Raw genomic sequence first — 27,029 nt, 5'->3', positions numbered from 1 at the left:
TAACTTAATAAATGAGAAGGTCTTTGAGAATGGTGATTGTATCTTCATTGATTTTTATCTCAATAATGCATGTCTTCTTCACTGCTAAATTAAAAATGCTTAGTCCAGGCCCTGATACAAAGTGGGTGCCAATAAATATTTGTTGAATGAATGAATGCACAAATTAATGAAGACTGTCTCTTGTGGATGTCGTTAGTGCACAGACAGATTAGATCCCTTTTCCTGTTTGGTATGCACATCTTCTAGCTCCCACTGCTTTTTTCCTAACAGCTCACACAGGACATCTTCTCCAAAGGACTATCTCTGGGCAGTGAGACCTGCATCACCAAGATGCTCAAGAACCAGAAGTTCCTGGGGTTTTATGTCTTCCCCTTGGTAACCAGTAGCCAATGACAAGGTGCAAGAGTATGGAAGTCTAGTTCTCTTGCCTCAAGGCAGTGTGAACTCACCAGCGTAATTCACACTCCAGAGCTCCTGTGGATCAGGCTGAGTCCAGGACTTCACCTGAAATTGCACCCTTGCTTAATTTATTATCCTCCATTTTCCTGCTTCCCCCATTCTCCTGTAATTTTCCCCTTAGAGCACTTCTTTATTAAATCACTTGTACATTCATCCTTTTTTAAAGGTCTGCTTCCTAGGAACTTTATTTCAGATATTGCATGTTTATTCAGTTATTGTCAGGGGTAGGGGATCCTAACCACTACCTTCTTAAGAGTGTCAAGTTCTGCTGTTGCAGGTAGTCTCTCCTGATAGTTTTTGGTTTTCTAATACTGCCAGCCCAAAATGTTGGTGACTGTAGACTAAATTTGATATTTTATTTAGTTGTTGGTAGGAAAGTAGCTTTACAATTTCAGTAAATAATTGTTATAGAATTTAGTAAATAACTTACTGCATTGCAGGTCTTTCGAACATACAGTCAGAATGTGTTTGCCTTGACTTTATACTCTTTTTAATTACACACATTTCTGTTCTCTCTCCTTAGGCAGAGATAATAAAGTGTTAATCATATAATCAATTTTTATTATAAATCATAATAGATGATGTATAACATGTACAGCTTTTTGGTTATTTTTAACTGAATGTAAATATTCAATGAGTACAACTTTCTTTTTTTTATTGAATATAAGTATTCACTTCTGTGAACTGAGTAAACCATTTTTTTTTAGGTATTTGAAAAGAACACAAATTCTCTTATCTGTAAAATGGGATTGGAAGTAATGTGTTTTAGAACTGAAAGCACTTTAGCAGCCAGCTGGTGGCCAACACCTTCATTTTTATAAATGAGAGTGTTTGAGACCCAAAGAAATTAAGTAACTTGTTCAAGATCACCCACCTTGGTTAGTGTCGGAGTAGGACTAAAATCCAACTCCCAAGCCACTGTGCTCTCTACTGCTCCACAAAATACATATTTCTTTTTCATAGAATTGATATGAGGATTAGGGACCACATCTGTGAAAAACAGATTTAGCCTTTGGAAAGAAAGATGCTAGATAGCTTTATGAAAGCTTTATGAAAACTAATCTCATTTTAACCTTTTCCATACAATTGTTAGTTTTGTTCAGTTTTATGTTACTTGCTTTAGGGTTTTTTTTTTGGCCAAGGACTAGATAATACACAATGCTTGCTTTAAAAATCAATATTAAGTATCTGGATTGTGGTGGGTGGAGCCAAGATGGCCGAATAGGAACAGCTCCCGTCTACAGCTCCCAGTATGAGTGACGCAGAAGACGGGTGATTTCTGCATTTCCATCTGAGGTACGGGGTTCATCTCACTAGGGAGTGCCAAACAGCGGGTGCAGGACAGTCGGTGCAGCACACCATGCGTGAGCCGAAGCAGGGTGAGGCATTGCCTCACTCGGGAAGCGCAAGGGGTCAGGGAGTTCCCTTTCCTAGTCAAAGAAAGGGGCAACAGATGGCACCTGGAAAATCGGGTCAGTCCCACCCTAATACTGCCCTTTTCCAACGGGCTTGGAAAAGGGTATACCAGGAGATTGTGTTCCGCACCTGGCTCCGAGGGTCCTACACCCACGGAATCTCGCTGATTGCTAGCACAGCAGTCTGAGATCAAACTGCAAGGCGTCAGCGAGGCTGGGGGCGGGGCGCCCGCCATTGCCCAGGCTTGCTTAGGTAAACAAAGCAGCCAGGAAGCTCGAACTGGGTGGAGCCCACCACAGCTCAAGGAGGCCTGCCTGCCTCTGTAGGCTCCGCCTCTGGGGGCAGGGCACAGACAAACAAAAAGTCAGCAGGAACCTCTGCAGACTTAAATGTCCCTGTCTGACAGCTTTGAAGAGAGTAGTGGTTTTCCCAGCATGCAGCTGGAGATCTGAGAACAGGCAGACTGCCTCCTAAAGTGGGTCCCTGATCTCCGAGCAGTCTAACTGGGAGGCACCCCCCCAGTAGAGACACACTGACACCTCACTTGGCCAGGTACTCCTCTGAGACAAAACTTCCAGAGGAACTGTCAGACAGCTGAATTTGTGGTCTCACGAAAATCCGCTGTTCTGCAGCCACAGCTGCTGATACCCAGCCAAACAGGGTCTGGAGTGGACCTCTAGCAAACTCCAACAGACCTGCAGCTGAGGGTCCTGTCTGGTAGAAGGAAAACTAACAAAGAGAAAGGACACCCACACCAAAAACCCATCTGTACATCACCATCATCAAAGACCAAAAGTAGAAAAACCTACCAAGATGGGGAGAAAACAGAGCAGAAAAACTGGAAACTCTAAAAAGCAGAGCACCTCTCTTCCTCCAAAGGAATGCAGTTCCTCATCAGCAATGGAACAAAGCTGGGCGGAGAATGACTTTGACGAGTTGAGAGAAGAAGGCTTCAGACGATCAAACTACTCTGAGCTACGGGAGGAAATTCAAACCAATGGCAAAGAAATTAAAAACTTTGAAAAAGAAATAGATGAATGTATAACTAAGATAACCAATGGAGAGAAGGGCTTAAAGGAGCTGATGGAGCTGAAAGCCAAGTTTCGAGAACTAGGTGAAGATTGCAGAAGCCTCAGTAGCCAATGCAATCAACTGGAAGAAAGGGTATCAGTGATGGAAGATGAAATGAATGAAATGAAGTGAGAAGGGAAGTTTAGAGAAAACAGAATAAAAAGAAATGAACAAAGCCTCCAAGAAATATGGGACTATGTGAAAAGACCAAACCTACGTCTGATTGGTGTACCTGAAAATGACGGGGAGAATGGAACCAAGTTGGAAAACACTCTGCAAGATATTATCCAGGAGAACTTCCCCAATCTAGCAAGGCAGGCCAATATTTAGATTAAGGAGATACAGAGAATGCCACAAAGATACTCCTCGAGAAGAGCAACTCCAAGACACATAATTGTCAGATTCACTAAAGTTGAAGTGAAGGAAAAAATGTTAAGGGCGGCTAGAGAGAAAGGTTGGGTTACCCACAAAGGGAAGCCCATCAGACTAACAGCTGATCTCTCAGCAGAAACTCTACAAGCCAGAAGAGAGTGGGGACCGATATTCAACATTCTTAAAGAAAAGAATTTTCAACCCAGAATTTTATATCCAGCCAAACTAAGCTTCATAAGTGAAGGAGAAATAAAATACTTTACAGACAAGCAAATGCTGAGTGATTTTGTCACCACCAGGCCTGCCCTACAAGAGCTCCTGAAGGAAGCACTAAACATGGAAAGGAACAACCGGTACCAGCCCCTGCAAAAACATGCCAAATTGTAAAGACCATCGAGGCTAGGAAGAAACTGCATCAACTAACGAGCAAAATAACCAGCTAACATCATAATGACAGGATCAAATTCATACATAACAATATTAACTTTAAATGTAAATGGGTTAAATGCTCCAATTAAAAGACACAGACTGGCAAATTGGATAAGGAGTTAAGACCCATCAGTGTGCTGTATTCAGGAAACCCATCTCATGTGCAGAGACACACATAGACTCAAAATAAAGGGATGGAGGAAGATCTATCAAGCAAATGGAAAACAAAAAAAGGCAGGGGTTGCAATCCTAGTCTCTGATAAAATAGACTTTAAACCAACAAAGATCAAAAGAGACAAAGAAGGCCATTACATAATGGTAAAGTGATCAATTCAACAAGAAAAGCTAACTATCCTAAATATATATGCACCCAACACAGGAGCACCCAGATTCATAAAGCAAGTCCCAAGTGACCTACAAAGGGACTTAAACTCCCACACAATAATAATGGGAGATTTTAACACCCCACTGTCAACATTAGACAGATCAACAAGACAGAAAGTTAAAAAGGATACCCAGGAATTGAACTCAGCTCTGCACCAAGTGGACCTAATAGACATCTACAGAACTCTCCACCCCAAATCAACAGAATATACATTTTTTTCAGCACCACACCACACCTATTCCAAAATTGACCACATAGTTGGAAGTAAAGCTCTCCTCAGCAAATGTAAAAGAACAGAAATTATAGAAAACTGTCTCTCAGACGACAGTGCAATCAAACTAGAACTCAGGATTAAGAAACTCACTCAAAACCGCTCAACTACATGGAAACTGAACAACCTGCTCCTGAATGACTACTAGGTACATAACGAAATGAAGGCAGAAATAAAGATGTTCTTTGAAACCAACGAGAACAAATACACAATATACCAGAATCTCTGGGACACATTCAAAGCAGTGTGTAGAGGGAAATTTATAGCACTAAATGCCCACAAGAGAAAGCAGGAAAGATCCAAAATTGACACCCTAACATCACAATTAAAAGAACTAGAAAAGGAAGAGCAAACACCTTCAAAAGCTAGCAGAAGGCAAGAAATAACTAAAATCAGAGCAGAACTGAAGGAAATAGAGATACAAAAAACCCTTCAAAAAACTAATGAGTCCAGGAGCTGGTTTTTTGAAAAGATCAACAAAATTGATAGACTGCTAGCAAGACTAATACAGAAGAATCAAATAGGCGCAATAAAAAATGATAAAGGGGATATCACCACCAATCCCACAGAAATACAATCTACCATCAGAGAATACTACAAACACCTCTATGCAAATAAACTAGAAAATCTAGAAGAAATGGATAAATTCCTCGACAATACACCCTCCCAAGACTAAACCAGGAAGAAGTTGAATCTCTGAATAGACCAATAACAGGCTCTGAAATTGTGGCAATAATCAATAGCTTACCAACCAAAAAGAGTCCAGGACCTGATGGATTCACAGCTGAATTCTACCAGTGGTACAAGGAGGAACTGATACTATTCCTTCTGAAACTATTCCAATCGATAGAAAAAGAGGGAATCCTCCCTAACACATTTTATGAGGCCAGCATCGTCCTGATACCAAAGCCTGGCAGAGACACAACAAAAAAAGAGAATTTCAGACCAATATCCTTGATGAACATTGATGCAAAAATCCTCAATAAAATACTGGCAAACCGAGTCCAGCAGCACATCAAAAAGCTTATCCACCATGATCAAGTGGGCTTCATCCCTGGGATGCAAGGCTGGTTCAACATATGCAAATCAATAAATGTAATCCAGCATATAAACAGAACCAAAGACAAAAACCACATGATTATCTCAATAGATGCAGAAAAGACCTTTGACAAAATTCAACAACCCTTCATGCTAAAAACTCTCAATAAATTAGGTATTGATGGGACGTGTCTCAAACCCACATATGACAAACCCACAGCCTATATCATACTGAATGGGCAAAAACTGGAAGCATTCCCTTTGAAAACTGGCACAAGACAGGGATGCCCTCTCTCACCACTCCTATTCAACATAGTGCTGGAAGTTCTGACCAGGGCAATCAGGCAGCAGAAGGAAATAAAGAGTATTCAATTAGGAAAAGAGGAAGTCAAATTGTCCCTGTTTGCAGATGACATGATTGTATATCTAGAAAACCCCATTGTCTCAGCCCAAAATCTCCTTAAGCTGATTAGCAACTTCAGCAAAGTCTCAGGATACAAAATCAATGTACAAAAATCACAAGCATTCACAGACAAACAGAGAGCCAAATCATGAGTGAACTCCCATTCACAATTGCTTCAAAGAGAATAAAATACCTATTAATCCAACTTACAAGGGATGTGAAGGACTTCTTTAAGGAGAACTACAAACCACTGCTCAATGAAATAAAAGAGGATACAAACAAATGGAAGAACATTCCATGCTCATGGGTTGGAAGAATCAATATCGTGAAAATGGCCATACTGCCCAAGGTAATTTATAGATTCAATGCCATCCCCATCAAGCTACCAATGACTTTCTTCACAGAATTGGAAAAAACTACTTTAAAGTTCATATGGAACCAAAAAAGAGCCCGCATCACCAAGTCAATCCGAAGCCAAAAGAACAAAGCTGGAGGCATCATGCTACCTGACTTCCAACTATACTACAAGGCTACAGTAACCAAAACAGCATGTTACTGGTACCACAACAGAAACATAGATCAATGGAACAGAACAGAGCCCTCAGAAATAATGCTGCATATCTACAACTATCTGATCTTTGACAAACCTGACAAAAACAAGCAATGGGAAAAGGAATCCCTATTTAATAAATGGTGCTGGGAAAACTGGCTAGCCATATGTAGAAAGCTGAAACTGGATCCCTTCCTTACACCTTATACAAAAATTAATTCAAGATGGATTAAAGACTTACATGTTAGACCTAAAACCATAGAAACCTTAGAAGAAAACCTAGGCAATACCATTCAGGACATAGGCATGGGCAAGGACTTCATGTCTAAGACACCAAAAGCAATGGCAACAAAAGCGAAAATTGATAAATGGGATCTAATTAAACTAAAGAGCTTCTGCACAGCAAAAGAAACTACCATCAGAGTGAACAGGCAACCTACAGAATGGGAGAAAATTTTTGCAACCTACTCATCTGACAAAGGGCTAATATCCAGAATCTACAATGAACTCAAACAAATTTACAAGAAAAAAACAAACAACCCCATCAAAAAGTGGGCGAAGGACATGAACAGACACTTCTCAAAAGAAGACATTTATGCAGCCAAAAAACATGTGAAAAAATGCTCATCATCACTGGCCATCAGAGAAATGCAAATCAAAACCACAATGAGATACCATCTCACACCAGTTAGAATGGCGATCATTAAAAAGTCAGGAAACAACAGGTGCTGGAGGGGATGTGGAGAAATAGGAACACTTTTACACTGTTGGTGGGACTGTAAACTAGTTCAACCATTGTGGAAGTCAGTGTGGCGATTCCTCAGGGATCTAGAACTAGAAATACCATTTGACCCAGCCATCCCATTACTGGGTATATACCCAAAGGACTATAAATCATGCTGCTATAAAGACACATGCACACGTATGTTTATTGCAGCACTATTCAAATAGCAAAGACTTGGAACCAACCCAAATGTCCAACAACGATAGACTGGATTTAGAAAATGTGGCACAGATACACCATGGAATACCATGCAGCCATAAAAAATGATGAGTTCATGTCCTTTGTAGGGACATGGATGAAACTGGAAACCATCATTCTCAGTAAACTATCGCAAGGACAAAAAACCAAACACCACATGTTCTCACTCATAGTTGGGAATTGAACAGTGGGAACACACGGACACAGGAAGGGGAACATCACACTCTGGGGACTGTTGTGGGATGGGGGGAGTGGGGAGGGACAGCATTAGGAGATATACTTAATGCTAAATGACGAGTTAATGGGTGCAGCACACCAACATGGCAGATGGATACATATGTAACAAACCTGCACACTGTGCACATGTACCCTAAAACTTAAAGTATAATAATAATAATAAAAAGGTATCTGGATTGTGTTAGAAATATGAATTACTCTGCTGAGTTTGAAGCCAGGAGCAGTTGCAGACAGCCTTCCAGAATGGTGATTGCTTGTGTACATGAAAAGTTTTCTATCCCTACTTTGCATATTGGGAATAAAGACAGTTGATTCCAGAGAAAAAAAGGAAGCATAAATTATAGATATACATACTCAGTCTGGTAGTACTTCGGAAGCTTGATACAACCGGTCTTTAACAAACTATGAATTTTTTCTCCTGCCAAGCCACCATATCCTGCCTACTTTCAGCATAGTCAGGGTCCCATTATACTAATCCACTGTATCTTCCTATCTCTAGCAAGCACATGTAAATGATAACGTTGAATATTTATTTTGATGCAAGGTGTATAAATCTTCTCAATGTCATCTTGTAAAGCGAGGAAATTGTGACTTGCTCTACTTGGTTACTTCAATTACTTTAATTGTTTAAGTTTGGTCCTTTCAGCCCCACTGTGCTTTGATATAGTGTATGAACAAGAATCCTGTTTAAATTTTGTAGTTTTCTACGTAATTTGTGTAGATTCATATTTGCAGGGAAGATAAAACTCAAGTGCTAAAAGGCTAAAGTAACTTTTATATATATTTTTAATTAGGTACGATTATATGCAAGACCTGATGCTATCAGAAGAGGATCCGGGGACTATGCTCTCCATATAACAAAGAGATTAATAGAATTTTATGAAGACTACTTTAAAGTGCCCTATTCCTTGCCAAAACTAGGTAAGAATTTTCTTGGTTATTTTATTGGAAGGGCTCCTTGAAAATGGAATTTCTTCTTCATGTGTTTATTTGAGCCATCCAGAAGCATGAAAATTTTGAGACTTATATTTTTAGAGAAGATAAGCATGAAAAAATAATTTCTTTTGAAGGAGTAAAATAAGATTTAGTGTTTCTGGAATCTTGCCAGTAAGTGCTCATAGGAATTAAGAAAGGCATTATGTTAGTTTAGGATTCCAAAAGACAAGCCAAATAGCTATAATTTGTTGAATATGTACTATGGAGGGGTGCTTGCCAACATCATATTTAATCAGTAAAACTACCATGGGGTAGGTACAACTAGAACATTTTCCATATAAGGGAGTTGAGACCCAGGGAGTTTTCCATTCATCTGGACAGCCAGTAAGTGAAGGGGTTGGGATTTCAAACTAGGTCTTGATGACTCCCCAAACAACTCAATATTTTACGTGGAGAAGACATTCATTGATTTGTTTCTCCTTCCAAATTTTCACATGTCAGTCCTCGATGTATGTCATCCCTTAGATTATTTTGGTCAGTCATATATCTAGTACACTGTTATAGTAAATACAATACAAATAAGAGAGAAGAGAAACTTGGTAATAATGGAGATTGTATTCTCTGTGAGTGTTCTTATATTTCTTCCTTTTACAAAGAGAATGCACTCGGTAATTGTTGGTCAAATGCATAAATGAATTAATTGGTTATCTGAATTTCAATGAGGCTGCTGCTTTTGCCAGGGAGTGAACAAGACTTTCCAGGAAGTTAGAAGGGTACCTACATGCATTAGAAATGTGGAAGTTTTTTTCCTTCCCAGAAAACCTGTTTTGAAATATTACATCACAACAGTCCTTTGCTCCCCTCTCATCCCTCTTCTTCCCTTATCTTTCCCAAGAGCATTTTTGATCAGATTCCACATTAAAGGTATTTCTCATTGGCAAGAATAAAGTGCTTACTTGATCAAAAGTTTTTGTGTTTGAACCACAGGTTCTCTTCCCTGGAGAACCAGGCTGCTTTCATTAAAGTACCTGCCTGCTGTGTAGCTTTATTGGTCTTGCAATGAATAGTTAGTTCAGAAAGTTGACAGAATAGTTGATATTGTTATCAATGGGTGTGACATACAATTTTTATGAGTGATATTACAAAATTCTGAAATCTTTTTGAAATATGTATTTTTAGAATTCATAGGCAAAACTTTATTTTAAACTGGATCAATGTTTTGTTTTGTTCTGTTTTCCTTCTCTTTTCTCCCTGTATTTCAACTTCCCTGTTAGAATCTGTTATACTTAAATCTCCCTGGTGGTCACCCAAGGCAGAAAGGAATACTTGACCTCATTTGCATGGAAGGTGGCACTGTTATCTACTCCAGGTATAACTGGCTGGGAACTTCCCAGCTTGACCCTAATGTAAAATTCGCAAGTGCTTATATTGCAAGTTCAGCAAGAGAAATAAAATGTGGATCTTTATTTGTTCCCTTCAGACCAGTAATTAGCAGAGGAACTCAATGTATAACTTCAGGGGGTTCCATGTAACTGTCAGCTTGCAGCAGGAAGCATTTCTGTTCCTCTGTTTCACTCACAATTGAACCATGAAGCCTTTCATCTGTAGAAAAGAGCTTTGTTCACCATTACCACTACTTGTTAAGCTACTTTATGGTGTATATAATTGAATGACTTGACTTATCCCAGCATACTTCTTTTTATATATCTAGGGGAGTTACCATAGCCCATGGTGCTTTGTAAAATTTCTCTTAAAGTTCTACTTATTTTATATATCTACAGATAGTTAGATCTATATGTTAATGGATTTATAAATATGCTTTGAAAATACCCCTTACATAAAAACCCCTAAGCACATATGCATTTTGACAAATCTCTACTTTCCATTATATGTTATGAATCGTATTTTAAATACATTCTATAGAAACCAGCTTAGTCTTTGTTGGTGATGCATATGGATGTATCCTAGATATCAGCTGAGGCTGCCTTGACCCTTCATATCTAAGATGGTTTTCCAGACATATTCTACCCTTTCTACATGCCCTAATTTGATCTGTAAGCAGTTATTGAGTGCCTACCACGGACATTTTTCTGTGAGAAGCAGATATACCAGTGAATGAAAAAGGCAAAAATCTCTCTTCTGGGGCTTACATTCTTTTAGGTGAGGACAGACATTAAAGCAATTAGTAACATTTATAGCATATCATATTGGAGATACATGCCATTAAAAATAAAGCTAGAACAGAGGGATAGGAAGTGTGGGGGACAGATGGGGCATGGGATAGGGGCTGAGTTTTTAAAATGGGCAATCTTGGAAGCCTTCATTGGGAAGATGGCTTTTAAGTGAAGGACTAAACTCAGCAGATATCATGGGGCACAAACTACAGGCAGAGGGAACAAAGTGCCTAGACATTGAGGTGAAAGTTTTCCTGGTGTTTTTGAGGAACAACAAAGAGGCAAGTGTGACAGGAGCAGAGTGAGTAAAGGGGTGAGAAGTAGATGATACGGTCAAGGAGGAATGGGTAGGTGGCAGATCATGGACCGCCAGCAGGCTGCAGCTTCCCTCCCTCCCTCCCTCCCTTCCTTCCTTCCTTCCTTCCTTCCTTCCTTCCTTCCTTGCTTCCTTGCTTCCTTCCTTCCTCCTTCCTTCCCTCTCTCCCTCCCTTCCTCCTTCTTTCTCTCTCTCTCTCTCTTTCTTTCTTTCTCTCTCTTTCTTTCTTTCTTTTCTTTCTCCTTCCTTCCTTCCTTCCTTCCTTCCTTCCTTCCTTCCTTCCTTCCTTCCTTCCTTTCTTTCTCTCTTGTTTTGTGAGATGGAAATCTGTGGGTCCGTTTTCAGCAGAGGCATTATATAATCTGATTAATGTTGTAAAAGGTCATTCTGTGGCTAAATTGAGAATACACTGTAGGCCAATGATTCCCAATTGGGGGACAACTTTGTCCCTCAGGTGCATTTGGTAATATCTGGAGACATTTTTGTTTGTTACAACTTGGGAGGTGAGTACAGTGTGTGCTACTAGCAGTTAGTTGGTAGAGGCCCAGCTGATGCTGCTAACCATCCTACAATACACAGAATAGCTCTTCACAGCAAAGAGTTATTTAGTCCAAACTATCAATACAACCAAGGTTGAAAGAACCTGATGTAAGAGGACATGACAAAGGTGTGACAACCAGCTAAGAGGCTATGACAAAATTCAGACAAAATATGATGGATGCTTGGATGAGGATGTTAACAGTTAGAGGTTAGAAGTGGTACCATTCTGGATATATATTGAAAGTAGATACAAAAGCTTTTAATAGTGAGCGAAATATGCGATTGTAAGAGAAAGAGAGACATCTAGGGCAATTCCAAGACTTTTGGCCTGAGAACTAGGAGGGTGGAATTGCCATTTAGTGAGACAGAAAGATTGTGGAAGGTGATAAGTTTTGAGACTGACATGTCAATTTAACATTTAGGTGGCCCTTTTATGTCTGTAAGAAATCCAGGTAGACAGTTGAATTTATAAATATGGAGTTTGGGTGAGTAATCTGACTAGAGATGTACATTTGCCAGCATATTATGATGTGTAAAGTTGTGAGGCTGAATAGGACTACCACAGCAGTGAAGGCAGATAGAAACAAAATGGGAGCAAGGGGGGACTGGTCCCATGTTCAGAGGTTAAAGACTCCTAGGAGTCAGAAATGACTACTGAGCGGGAGCATATGGTTGGTATTAAGGCACCACAAAAACACCAGGTGTTTGTGGTGTCTGAGACATCAAGTGGAGAAAGCATTTCAAAAAGTAAGTAATATTTGTGGTAAATCAAGTTAGATGAGGTCTCAGAATTAACCATTAATTGATGCTAGCAATATGAAGGTCACTGGTGACCTTGACAAAAGCAGTTCTAGAATACAGACTTGACAGGTGTGCTTAAAAGCAAATGGGCATGGGGTGGGGAGGGGAGAGAGTGACTAGAAGCAGTGAGTGAAGATCACATGTTGGCATTTCTAAAAATGTTCAGTGGGGAGGATTCTGGGAATGGAGGGAGAGGGAGACAGGCCTGTGGTGTAACAATACTAACAATACCCTTCTCTGGAGAAGAGCTGTTTCTGCTGAAGTGATGGCATTCTTACCTCACAAATTATCCCTGTCCCAAATCATGTCCAGGGAGGTGTGGAATTTGCCTCTTTCATTGGTTTGCATTAGAAAACCAAAAATTGAAATAAATAAATAAATAAATAGGAAGACTCTCCACCAGTTGGCCTGACCTGACTTTACTGAAGCTTTGGAAGGAATGTTTGTATGTGTGAATTTCAGGGAGTTACATTGCAAAACAGACAAACAAGAAAGTACAAAAAAAATCTTAAAACTTAGTATTGGATCCTTCTTCTCTTAAAAGTCATTTTGCTGTTCTGTCATAAACTCTATAATACCTTCTTTCTTCCCGAATTCTTTTTTATTTCTGATGTGGAATTAGTTTAAATTTCTCCCCTGTGGCCTCATCTCATGCTAGTTCATCTCTAAGGATTTGAGTTTCCACCTCAAGTAGTTTATCAGGATAGTTCCCTAAGAGGAATTCTGATTCTTGCTGTTAGGACAATAATTTATTCTCTTTGTTACATAAAGACACTCCTGTATCATTGATAAGCCAAAATAAGTAACCAGTGCACATTGTGTGAAAATTTGTTTTTAAATCTCTAAATGAGGTAATTAAAACTAAGGTTTGCAGAGATGTTCTATTTCTTGGTATTAAATTGTAATAAGAGGTATATCACCTACTTAATACAATACACTAGTCCTTTCTATATCTATGCGCCCTATTTTCATAAGAACTGTCAGAGGCATGGAGTGTTACTTTAAAATAAAGTTGTAGACATATAAAGAATTGTTGTCTTTTTTTATATCCCAAAAGCATATCGATAACAATGACAACTATTTGTGTTTACTACATGTGAGCCACTTTTAAGGGCTTTGACCATTCTAACCCATTTAATTTTTTTTTTTTTTTTTTTTTTTGAGACAGAGTCTGGCTTTGTCATCCAGGCTAGAGTGCAGTGGCGCGATCTCAGCTGACTGCAACCTCTGCCTTCTGGGTTCAGGTGATTCTCCTGCCTCAGCCTACCCAGTAGCTGGGACTATAGGCATGCACCACCACACCCAGCTAATTTTTGTGTTTTTAGTAGAGACAGGATTTAACTATGTTGGTTAGACTGGTGTCAAACTCCTGACCTCAGGTGATTCACCTGCCTTGGCCTGCCAAAGCGCTGGGATTACAGACATGAGCCACTGTGCCTGGCCCCCCATTTAATCTTTATTGCAGCTTTTTCTGGTAATTTCTGTTTTTTTTTTTTCATTTTCCAGATGAGGAAATTTAGGCACTCAGTGACTAAGTAATATGTTTTGACCACATAGCAGAAAACATAGATTTGGAATTCAAACCCAGGCTGTCTGGCTCCAAAATCTTGGGATTCTGCTGAAATGGATTCCGGAAATTTAAATAATTCAGAGATTAAAATATAGGTTGCCTTATAAACTCGATGATTTGATTGTCAGAGGAATGATATAACAGCTATTTTTGTTAATTTTTTACTGATTTTACTGATGGTCTTTGTAGAAAATTTGAAAACTTAAAAAAGTGCACATGTTATAACTCATAATTTTATTAACCTGAAGACATATGAGTATTGCAAATGTGTTTTAGTCATAGGTGCACTATAGTTAATTAGGCATCAGATAGAATGACTCAGGTTTATATTGTAGTATTTTGTTATTCACCCTATTTAGACTTCAATTAATGACAGTGTTCAGTTTCCTTTTACTACTACTCTGTAATTGGTAAATCAATGTTTCAAAAAGGAGTTTGATTGCTTTTCTTCAAGACACCATGCTTTTATGAAGAATTCATTACCTATCTGGAAGAGTGCTATGATTGTAGAGGGAGCCCAGGTGTTTTGTACCTGGAATTTCTGCCCTTAAGGAGATTGTGGTTTTGTTGAGGAGAGAATGCAATATTTACAGAAGTGAATGAATTAGAGACTAGCACAATATAAAATATAATCAAGCCCCAACATTTTGTACAGTAAATATTTAGCACTGTGTTGAAAGAGTGGGATCATTGTACAATGCTGTAGGAATAAAATGCACATAAAGAGAAGTCTTATTTTTACTTCATGCCAGACCAAAAAATACATGAATTTAATTGGAGAAGAAAGGAGAGAAGAGGCCATTTTGAGAATTGTATAGTAGGAAAGTCCATGAATACCCTAGGATCTACATATCATGCTGATGGAGTCAACATTTTTCTATAATAGAATAGATAAATTATGGGATAAATTGCCCTATTGAAGTTCACAAATAAGAGCCTAGCTTAAATGATTCATTTTTGCTTAAGATACAATAAACATATATATTTTTTATTGTGGTGATGATGATTGTAATGATGATGATAATTTACTACTTGCAAATACTGAAGCTTTTCATCACATATTTGTATTATTAAATTTCTATAAAATATTTATAATGATTCTGGACATTTTATCCTCTGTGGTTATGTGTTTTTGTCTTTAGTGAATATATTTGCTGTTTTTAACTTGAGGTGACACATAATACTATCTTGATCTTAATCAAACAGCTCATAGTTTGAACCTTTTCTTATGTTTTTTAAAGTGTGACTTTTCTTGCCTTGCCTTTGATTAGGTGAATATTGAGTTACTATGTATGTGTTTTGTTACTGGCCTAAAGTAATACAGCCTTTTAAAATAAAATCTCTGGGGGTTCTTTATATGTAGTTTGGTAGTTTGGTCTAATTTTATATAATGTGAATTCACTCTCAAAATGTTTCCTTCAACAAGAGCTCTTTGAAATATTTGATCTTATACTCAGCTATTGTATGGTTTCTTGGTGGAAACTAACCTAAGGATCTCTCTGTGGGTTAGCATTATTAGTGCCTTTCTGGAGACTTAGCTAAGGTGGTAGTTTGCCTTCTAAGTTAGCAAGCATCATAGAGAAATAAGTTTCTTCAAGGGACTAACCTTTTCCCTTGTCTTTAAAATCAAGTAAATGTTTTCTTCCTATTTTATGTAGGTAATTTAATTCTGAAAAACCCTTCATAAGTTTATTTTCTCATAAACCAAAGTATCAGTTATCATTTTTTTAATGGGAAATATTTTTATGTTTCTAACCCCCCACTCTGACAACCACTTGTGCTAAAACAACACCAAACTGTGTTAAAATGGACACAGTTACTTCAATATTTAATAGTTATTTTAACACAATTTAACAAGGCCTTTTATCCCTTCATTAATTACTCTATAATATGGCTATTTAACTGTTCTTGTTAAGCTATTTTGCAGCTATTACATGCTGTATACATTCAAGATTATAATAAAAAACAAAAAATATATAGGATACTTTATGATATTCAACCACTAATGCAAAAAAGAGAAATAAGCACAATAGTAAGGATGAAAGAAATCAATGAAAACAATGCATTTTAGTGAGAATAATGCATGAGATTATTACTTCTCTAAACTATTTAATGCAATACAAACCAACATACAAGTGAATTAATGGAACCAGCATTTATTGAGTAGTAACTATGTACATTGTACTCAGCAATGATAGTAAGTGGCCTCTTCTCCTAGAAGCTTAAAATCTAGTTGAAGAGAAGTTTTTTTTATTATTTTGCTAGCTTGACAATATTGTTATGTGTTTAATTTGTTTACTGCCCTCCTCCACCTTTCTCTAGTTTTAAGAGTTTCAGACCTTCACAACTTTGGGTTTACTCCTAAGCATATATTCACTAATTCTAACAGGATTGTAACCTAATCAGGGTGTATTTTAGAGGCCTCCAAGGCATCGTTTTACATAATCCATCAGTGTTTTGGCCATTACAGCTTTGCCATTAAGTTAGGAAATAACCATTTTTAACAGTTTAATATTTAGTCATTGCATTAGCCTTGTTCCTTATACTCTGCTGTTTCCCCTGTTACTATGGGTCAACTGACATTGCTCTAGTAATAGATACTTCCTCCTTTTGTGCACCTCATCCCATCCTCTCTCATCTGCTCAAGGACATTGCTTCAGCAATTTTTCCTTTTCTCTCCTGAATCTTCAATTTTCTCTCTTTATTGAATTTTTCCCTATCGGCATTAAAAATATGGTGCTATTTCTCTCAACCACACACATGCACATTCACTCCAGCTACTGACCCATTTTTTCTCCTTCCTTTTACAGTTAGACTGCTTGAAAGGATTGTCTATCTGCACTGACTTGAATTTCTCTCTTGTCTTTTGAATGCATTTTACATCAGACTTCCCCTCAACACTATACTAAAACTTCTCAAGTTCAATAATGCCGCCACACTGCTAAATCCAGTGCTCCATTCTCGGTCTTTATCTTGAGCTATCAGTGGCATCTAACACAATTGTTCTCTCCAGCTCCTTGAAACACAGTTTTTCATTTGTCTTTCAGGGCAACACTTTTTTCTGTTTTGTTTTTCCTACCCATTGGCCACTCTTTCTAAGTCTTGTTTCCCCTGCTCTTTTACCTTTCTAGCTGCTTAAACCATGAATGCCCCAGAACTCAGGTTAGAATCTCTTCTATTTGCTATTTACATTGGTAGTGGCCTCCCTTGGTTACCTCATTCATTCTTATGGCTTTAAACACCATATGCTGATACTTACGATTCCTAAATTTTCATCTCCAGCCTGGTTCTTTCTCCTTAACTACAGACTTTTATGTTTTACTGATATCTGTGCTTAGATGCCTAATGAGTATATTAAATTGGCGTGTTTACATTTGAGCCCCAGATCTTAAACTACCATCGTTTGGATATAAAATCTTGGCCTTAGATACTTTTTCTGTAATATGACACATCTGACCTATCAGCAAATCCTTTTGGCTCCACATTCTAAATGTATCCAGAATCTGATTACTTTTCACTATTTCCATTGCTAGTACTCTCATTCCAACCACCATACTCTTTTGCTTTCCATTGCTAGTATTTGCATTCCAACCACCATACTCTTTTGCTTGGGGTCAAGAGTTCTACCTAAATAAAATTTGAAGTTAAAGAGTTAATTTACAGAGTTTTTGTGAGGGATGTTGAATTTACCTGGTGATGCTGTTCTGCTGTTCAAACTTTCCAATGGCTTCCCATTACTCATAAAGTCTGAGATTCTGATATGGTTTGACTGTGTTCCCACCCAAATCTCATCTTTAATTGTGGCTCCCATAAGTTCAACATGTTGTGCAAGGGACCCAGTGGGAGATAATTGAATCATGGGGGTGGTTTCCCTCAGACTGTTCTCCTGGTAGTGAATAAGTCTCATGAGATTTGATGGTTTTATAAGGGGAACACTCTTTTGCTTTGTTCTCATTCTCGCTTGCCTGCAGCCATGTAAGATGTGCCTTTTGCCTTCTGCCATGATTGTGAGGCCTCCCCAGCCATGTGGAACTGTGAGTTCATTAAACCTCTTTTTCTTTATAAATTACTCAGTCCCAGGTACGTCTTTATCAGCAGTGTGAAAACAGACTAATACAGCAAATGATTCTTTCTTTGGCTTGCAAGACCCTGCGTGCTTGCCCCTACCCTTTACCCCCTGGACCCTCTAATCTCATTTATTTCCCTCCTACTCCCTCTCTGTTTCAGCTGTGCTGCATTCCTCGCTGTTTCTCCAACAGGCCAAACCCATTCCAACCCAAGGCCTTTGTTCTTGTTCTTCCCTCAGCCTAAAACATTTTTCATTCAAATAGATGCATGGCTGAAATATCACCCTGCTTTAGTGAGGTCTTCTCTGATCCCTCTGTTATATTTCAGCCATGCAGATCATTTCCCAAATCTCTTCCCTGATTTACTTTTCTTCACGGTATTTTTAAATTATCTCACCTAACTTGTGTTTTGTTTATGTATTATTTATTTTCTTTATTATTTGTTTCCCACATCTCCCTTATTTCTTGACCCAAATGTAAGCTCTACAAAAACAAGTGCTTTTGCCTGTTGGTTCACTGCTCTATTCCCTCTACTGAGATGTGTGCCTGGCCCAAAGTGTCACTCAATAAATTCTTGTTAAATGAATAATACCTAACTTCTTCCTGTTGTAATCATTTTCACAACATAGGAGAGAAAGAGAAGGCAAAGCTTCAGCTGCTGTGTAAATAAAATAAATATGATTTCAAAGAAATAATGGTGCTGTACCTTATAAACTACCAAGAAAACTCTTTTCTGTAAATAAAAATGGAAGAGATGAAGGATGACTTAACTATAGTTGCAGCTATTTTCTCATTAAGGATCCCTGTAAAGGAAATTGTTGGTGAAAAATGGGTGAGTTAGTACCTGAAAGAAATAATGAGCTTTTGGATTATTATCATAGCAATCCTATGGTGAGGCTATTAAAGAAGTTATGTTTTGTACCTGGGATGTTTTTGCAATTGGACAATGAAATAAGTATCTAGTTGCCTATCAGCTCTTCTCCTCCTTGTTGTTTTTTTAAAAAAGAACATTTACTGTAGATTTGACAAACATCTATTGAATATCCTTATGTGCTAGACACTGTTCTGCTAGGTAATAGAAAATCATCAGTTAACAAAAATCAGCAATCCCTGTCCTCATTGGACTTATATTTTAATACAGGAGAGAGGCAGAAACAATATTTATGTAGTTATATTTAGAAAGTGATAACTGCTATAAAGAAAATAGAGCAGAGAAGAAAGTGTCAGAAATGTTGATGGGTGGAGAGGGATTGCAGTTTTAAACAGGCGGGTGATCAGATAACGCATTGCTGAAGTGGTGACAGTTGAGTCAAAATCTGAAAGAGTACAGAAACCCTAAGGAGGAGGACATCTGACTTGTGGAGTAATACCAAGGAGATCAGTGTCCCTGGATCAAAGTGAGTGAGAGTGAGATGAGGGTGAAATGAAATCTTTGAAGTGCCAGATGGTGAAGGATCTGTTGTCTGGCCATTGAAAGATTTGCTCTTTCACTTTGAGCAGAGGTATTGTCTTAGTCACTTTGGGCTGCCATAACAAAATACCACAGACTGGGTGACTAAACAACAGAAGTATATTTTCTCATAGTTCTGGAGGCTAGACTAGAGCGCTGGCGGGGTCAGGCTCTGGTGAGGGCTCTTTTCCTGGCTTGCAGATGGCAGCCTCCTTGCAGTGTTCTCGCATGGCAAAAAATGAGCAAGTTCTCTGGTGTATCTTGTTATAAAGCCCTAATCCCATCATGAGGGCCCCACCCTCATGACCTTATCTAAACCTAATTACCTCCCAAGGTCCCATCTCCAAATACTATCTTATTAGGTGTTAGGGCTTCAGCATGTGCATTTTGAGGGGATACAATTCAGTACATAACAGGCAAGATCTGGTGTGACTTACATTTTTAAACAATCACATTGGCTGCCTCATGTAGAACAGACTATTGGGGGTTGGGAGCAAAGATCAAAGCAGAGAGGAGCTACTGCATTAATCTAAGAAATAATGGTATATGGGACCAGAGTGGTAGTAGTGGAGGTGGTAAGAAGGGGGCAGATTCTGGGTATATTTTAAAAGGAGAATCAACGGGATTTGCTGTGTTATAATAAGATTCAAATGAAGGCTTGGTGTTAGCTGCTTTCAACTGCAGTTTAGGAGACTGTGACAAGCTTGAAAAACTATGAGCTTTGTTTTGTTTTCCCATGTGGTTTACTTGCTTGTGTAGCTATAGTTAAAAGGACCAGTCTTTTTATACTTCCTTTTGTCTCTCTTGGTTATTTGAAATCAATATAGCAAGATACATAATTTGTATTTTCTGTATTTTCTAACCAGAACAGCTGTATTTAGACTAAAATAATGGTTGTAATAATCCTCTTCATGGAGTGAGTTGCTTACTTCGCTGGCTATTGGTCAATCTGGAGTTAATTATAGCCAAATAGCAATCCAAAGCCCTAGAGAAAGGGAGGAACCTTTCATTAAAGTCTAGCTGGGGATTACTGCTGACAGCAGCACTGCCAATCAGCCAATTTTAAAAAAAAGGTGACCATTCTCATAAACTTTAGAGCTAAAATAGCTTGTATCGAGATCAGAAGGTTTTTCAAAATAGCTTCATTTCAAGTAACTGAGACTGAGGGATAGTTATGTAAATTAGAGTTAACCATCTTAAAGTCAATTAAAGCAAAATACTGTGTAAGAGAGAAATAGTCAAAATACCTTTTTTTCTTTTCTTCCCAGTGTTATTGTAACAGTGTTCTTTATCCAGAACTTTTCAGACCTTTCCATTGTAAAGATACTCCATAATTACTTATTGATTGATTATCATTTCTAAGGTTTAGGAACTCTAAGTGGTTATTGTAATCAGGACATCACTCCTTTACATTTTGCATTGAAGTCTTATGATCTTATCAGATAATGAAGCATAATAAAAATCTTTGCTGTAAACTGTGGGATATCTGCTTGTAATTTTGTGGGGTAAGAAGCAGAGGTACTATTGTAACCTGAGTGAGATGTATTTATTTTGTTCACTTGCTCGTCTAATATAAAAGGCGAGTCCTCAGCACGTCATATAAAATTCAACTTGGATGATTATTGAGAGATTATTACAAGAAAAAAGAACCTTAGAAAGAAATTTCCAGCCAATATAAAAGTGATATAATCATTTTAATAATAAATACTTTTTTATAAAATTGGCTATTTTTAAAAATCTTAAACTTATGAGTTTATCCCTCATGACACTGGAGGGGTTTAGGATTTGGAAAGAAACATTTTGAGACATTTTAAATGAAAAATGTACTCCTGGCCCACCTTTTAGTCTTAAAGTCTTTCATTACTGTTTTTGAGAATTTTGATGCTGCTGCTTATATACTTTGAAATGTAAAGTAGACTGAAGTGTGAAACAAACCTTAGCCTATAAGGGAGGTTGCAGTACACAAGTGGAGCAAATCCAATATGGTAGCGTAAATGAAGCCTTCAGGACATCGCTGAAGCTTTTTAAAGGGTGATTTTGAAAGAAAGAGTGAGTCCCAAATGCCATTTTTCAGTTGGAGGAATTTTAATGGTTTGTAACTTAGATTTATTCTTTATTGGCTTTATTTTTTTTTCCTTATGGGTTCTGTCTTCGTATGGTAAATAATTCAGGAATGACCTAGAATGTGTCTTCAGCAGCATAGAATAGGATGTTTTTAAGCTTTTAAATTGTTTAGCTATTCTTTTTATTTTGCAGACTGAAAAATATTCACTAAGTCGTAAAATAATTGGTAGGTTGATGACGTTTAGGATCATTTAGCTTCTTAAATACATTGAGATATACCATGTCAATTTTTATTAGTATTAATAGAGATAGCCGGTAAATGGTATGAAACTTGATGAGCCAAACTTCTCTAGTGGACAAAACCAACATTCCATGTCTGTAGCAGAAATTTGGGCATAATTTCTTATACCTATTGCTATGGATTGAATTGTGTCTCCCCAAATTTTATATGTTGAAGCACTAAAGCCTAATGTAACTGTATTGAAATAGAGGGTAACTGAGTGGTAATTAGGAGGCTTTATTAAGGCCAAATTAGGTCATTAACCTGGAATCCTAATGTGATATAGAACTATTGGCTTTCTAAGAGGAAGAGAGATCTCTCTCTGTGTCTCTGCCATGTGAGGACAGAGCAAGAAGATGGCCATCTATCAGCCAGGAACAGAGTCCTCATCAGAACTTGATCATGCTGGCACCCCGATCTCACACTTTTACCCTCTAGAACTATGAGAAAATACACTTCTGCTGTTTAAGCCACCTAGTCTATGGTATTTTGTCACATAAACCTAAGCTGACTAATACACCTATGTAAGGCTTGGATCATTTTGCCGAGATTTGTGGTAAGGGATGCCAGTGAGGACATGGCCAAAATAAAGAGTATGGCAACCACATGAATTACTCAGCTCTTTCAATCACAATTCCATTTTGTCCGAATTACTTTGATAATTTTAGAAGAAATTATTGATGTACCTCCTTAAGTATCTTTTACTCTGTGTCATCCCTCCTTCTGATCTATAGTGAAAAAACATGTGATAGGAAAAAATTTTCATAATGTAGGGATGCCTCCATAATCAACATCACAATGATCAGCAAACTTTTCTCTGTAAAGGGCCAGAAAGAAAACATTTTCAGCTGTGTAAACTATACAATCTCAGTTACAATTATGCCACTCTGCCATTATAGCTAAGCAACCATAGACAAAATATACATGAATGGATGTGGTCATGTTCCAATAACGTCTTATTTACTAAAACAGGTGGTTGGCCAGAATTGACCCATGGACTACAGTTTGCTAAGCCCTGCATTACTTGATAACCCCTTAAGTTTAATAATATAAAAATTACAAATCTCTGAAAGGCACTTATTCAAGATTTATTTTTCTACATTTTTGTATATGCTCGAGAATCAAACTAAACTGGCACATTTAAAATAACTAGTACGTTTTGTTCCTTTTAAGGGCATCCATTTGCTTATAAATATGTGCAGAATCATCACATTAATGGAATTTACATTTCTGTTAATAAACACTGTATACTATATTTTATATACTGTGTATCAATTTATTATTACATACATTTAAAAACTATACACTACGCATTTGTATACAAATTTACTTATATATACTGATTGAATGCTAATGTTTCATATATTGTATATTTATATTCAATATGACATATTTACACAAAGACTCATGTTGCTTCATGTTATTTTACATTCTCACCCGAAGTGAATAATGTCAGGAAAACCTGAATTATTTGTCAGGATTAACACTTATTTTCCTCTGCAACCTCTAATAATGTTTCAAACTAAGATGGAAGATAGAGAATAATGGCTAATCATATAGACATTTGAATCAGGTGACTGGACTTAAATGTCAGATTTATCTATCTAATAATAATGCATATTATTGATAGAATGCTGGTTTTCAAATTACTAAGTCCATCAAGCCTCATGCGTAGGCCACTGCAGTCCCTGTTTCAGAGCTTGGGCCCGAGAAAAGTGGTCCTTTCTGTAGTAGAGCTATCCCTGAGAAATGCAGGGTGTGGGAGGCAAGGGCAGTGAGGGGAGTGCATAAACAAACAGTGAATCTCAGAGAACACATAACATGTTTCAGAATCTGTCACATTTTTAAACCTAACAAATGGTAAAATTGAAGATCTGTTCCCACAGTGTCAGATTTTGTATATCTGTTGTCAAACATATCAGTCGCTGAAGATATGAGATGAAGAAAACTACAAATAAATGATCACAAAAAAGAAAATATGCTGATCCTTATTCTTGGATGGTGGTTGATTTATTTTGATTGATATAATGCTGTGTTATAGTTGACATTTTTTTTGTATAGCGCCTAGAGAGCGAATCTTAGAATGCTGAGCTGAGATGTGAAGTATGTTACAAGTATCACAAAGATATTACTATGAATTTCATGAAAATATTAAATCTTGCTATTAATAAGTCTTATTTCTTTCAAAAATATAGTGGACTCATGGTTAATATATCAGTCCAACTCATGCATTTTCTTTCTGCAATCCTTCACTGGGAGAGAATGAATGGATTGGAATTAGAGCTAGTAACTGTAAATGTACACGTGGCTCATACGAACATGCTCAGGTCTATATTACTCATTATGTGCATTGAGGCTGACAAGTTTAAGAAATATGGTTTGGACAATTAATTCCATTGATTGGAGACCTTAAAATGAACTATTATCAGGCTTACTTTATCATGCTTAATTTAAGTTTGTTAAGTCACCAGAGTCTAATAAATGGTGCAAGGCAATACTTTCTGAGCTCTCAAATTCTAAACACAGAGAAATTTGATTAATAGTCCAATTAACAGTAGATTCTGGAAATGCCACTTGCAACAGGATTTAAAGGAGATCTTTAGGGCAGCAAGTATTTTTGCCATGAATTGCACACCTTTTACCTCCCAACACCATAACAAACTGCCTAAGAGATCAGTACAAAGAAGAACACCATAATTATATTAATTAGCCTTCCCCAGAGAGATGATTCATTCATTATCATCATAATCTCAAACATCCCAGGGCATCCCTTGTCACCTTGAGTCTTTTTCACATATATATGTGTACATTCCTTAATCTGATTCAAGTTCACTTCTTCCGTTCCGGACTCTCCCATTCTGCCCCTTGGAACTCCCCTATGCAAATCCCCCATGCCCTTAACTTCTATAAATGTTTTGTTTAGTTTTTAACTCTTCCTGAAACTTGGCTATATGTTGAAGACACTCTTTCCCCTGTGGCTCTCTCAAGTGTGGGCAATTTTCCTTTCACATCTTGCAGCATGCAAGCCTACAAGTGGTATAGGTGTCATATTGTTTAGAGCAAATTCAAGGTTACTATTTATCTTTGCCATCTTCCTAAAAACTCTGGCTACCTGACTGGATGCAGGTGACATATGCCTTCTGCGTCCTCATCTTGGTTGAATTAATCTACTGTTACCTCCTAGGAATCATATTTCACCAAATGGTGTTTTCTTAAATGTATTTTAAATTAAAATATTTTACATATATATTGCTTACAACATGATGCTTGGAAATATGTATACATTGTGGAATGTCTAAATCTAATCAAGCTAATGAACATATGCATTACCTAACATTGTTATTATTTTTTGTGGTGAGGATACTTAAAATCTACACTCTTAGCAAATATAATATGTTGTTCTTAACTATAGTCTCCATGTCGTACAATAGATCTCTTGAAGTTATTGCTCCCATCTAATTGAAATTTTATATCTTTTGACCAACATCTTCCCAACCTTCTCCCTCCTTCAATGAGGTTACTGATGAACCTGAAACACTGACCTTCCGTCACTCCTCTATCATCCTTATTGGCGGCTTCAGTGTTCACATTGATGACCCCTCCAACGCCCTTGAGAGGCCTTAATCTTCTCAGTTCTATTGATCTTCATTGCCCCCCATTCAGTTCACAGTCATACCCTGGACCCTGTCATTTCCAACAACTGTATCACCTTGAAACATCTTCATTTCAAACATCCTACTCTGCCTGCAGTCTCCTATCTTTGTAGCCTTGTTCTTCCAGTTTTTCTGCTCCAGCAACTTGTCACCCTCCTTCTCCCTAGAATTCCCAACCTACTAATCCTACATATTTTCAGGATCATAACTCTTCTCATATCCTCCATTTCATTTCACCCAGGTTAGATGATATAATATATCATTGTATTATTTCTTTGCTTTCATCTTCAACTCTTTTGAGCCTATCACTCTCACCTGAAAAACATTTACCCTTGTTAAATCCTACTCTATGCTTATTCTATGCTTGCATTGACTTGATCATGGTATTTACTTTAAATTTATGACTACACAGTAAAGTGAGCCCTTAATTTTTTGCAGCAATCATTCTATATTTCTGTAATTATTTAGCTTTTCTATTCTCCAAGAAAACAATCTCACATCTTTTTCCCTCCTTTCAAACCTCTAGTATACTCTTCCCTTCCTCAATCTTAGCCAATGACCTGGATATTTATTTCATTTTTTTTTGTTTTACAAAAGCAATCAGAAGTAAATTCCCTCTCTTATCTAGCTGCATCTGTACTCAAATACCTTGTGTTCCCTCCTGGTATGCCATGTATGAATTTTCTGTACACGTATGTGAGGCCAACTCCTCTAAAATGGTCTTGACCCTACATCCTCTGGGTGCTTTTAAAGCTTTGCTCTAAAAATTATCCACTCTCTCACATCATCAAGTCCCCACTCTTCCAACTAAATTATCTTTAAACAAACAGGCTTCAATATACCCTGTCTTAAGCAAATAAGAAACAGTTCCTGATCTTGATTCCCCCTTTAGCTATGGTTTCTCTGTTACTGTTAATAGCATATTCTTCAGAATGTTTTCTCTACAGTGTCCATTCTTTACCTCCCATTATCATTTAAGCTCACTTTAATCAGGCCTTGAGTTTTGCCTGGACTCTGAGGTTGCTGTGTAGTGGTCAGTTAAGAGACCTAATTTACTTGGCTCTTCTATAGCATATAGGAGAATTGTTCACTCACTCTTTCAAGACTTTATTCTCGGCCAGGTGCGATGGCTCACACCTGTAATCTCAGCACTTTGGGAGGCTGAGGCGGGTGGATCACGAGGTCAAGAGATGGAGACCATGCTGGCCAACATGGTGAAACCCCAACTCTACTAAAAATTCAGAAATTAGCTGGGCGTGATTGTGCACGCCTGTAGTCCCAGCTGCTTGGGCGGCTGAGGTGGGAGAATCTCTTGAACCTGGGAGGCAGAGGTTGCAGTGAGCCGAGACTGTGCTGCTGCACTCTAGCCTGGCAATAGATCGAGACTCCATCTCAAAACAAACAAACAAACAAGAAACAAACAAAAAAAACTTTATTCTCTTGGCTCTTGGAATGGTACACCAGTTTCTTCTTACCTCACGGGCTATTCTTTCTCAGACTCCTTTCCTGTGTACTTCTTATTTTCTCAATATTTATATATTTGATATTCCAAGAATGGACTCCTC

At 37.7% G+C, this 27,029-nt stretch overlaps 1 protein-coding gene across 1 annotated transcript in view; it reads left to right on the top strand.

The window, feature by feature from the left end:
* Positions 1-27,029, top strand: part of TRHDE (thyrotropin releasing hormone degrading enzyme) — a 388,816-nt gene that overhangs the window by 99,291 nt on the left and 262,496 nt on the right. Inside the window, exon 3 of the mRNA XM_003259555.4 lies at positions 8,408-8,534. Within this exon, the coding sequence (XP_003259603.3) occupies positions 8,408-8,534 (127 nt within the window). The remainder of the gene's footprint in view (positions 1-8,407; positions 8,535-27,029) is intronic.

Source organism: Nomascus leucogenys, chromosome 10 (assembly GCF_006542625.1).
Source record: "Nomascus leucogenys isolate Asia chromosome 10, Asia_NLE_v1, whole genome shotgun sequence".
Taxonomy (NCBI): Eukaryota; Metazoa; Chordata; class Mammalia; order Primates; family Hylobatidae; genus Nomascus; species Nomascus leucogenys.
This window is presented reverse-complemented; position numbering and strand designations above follow the sequence as displayed.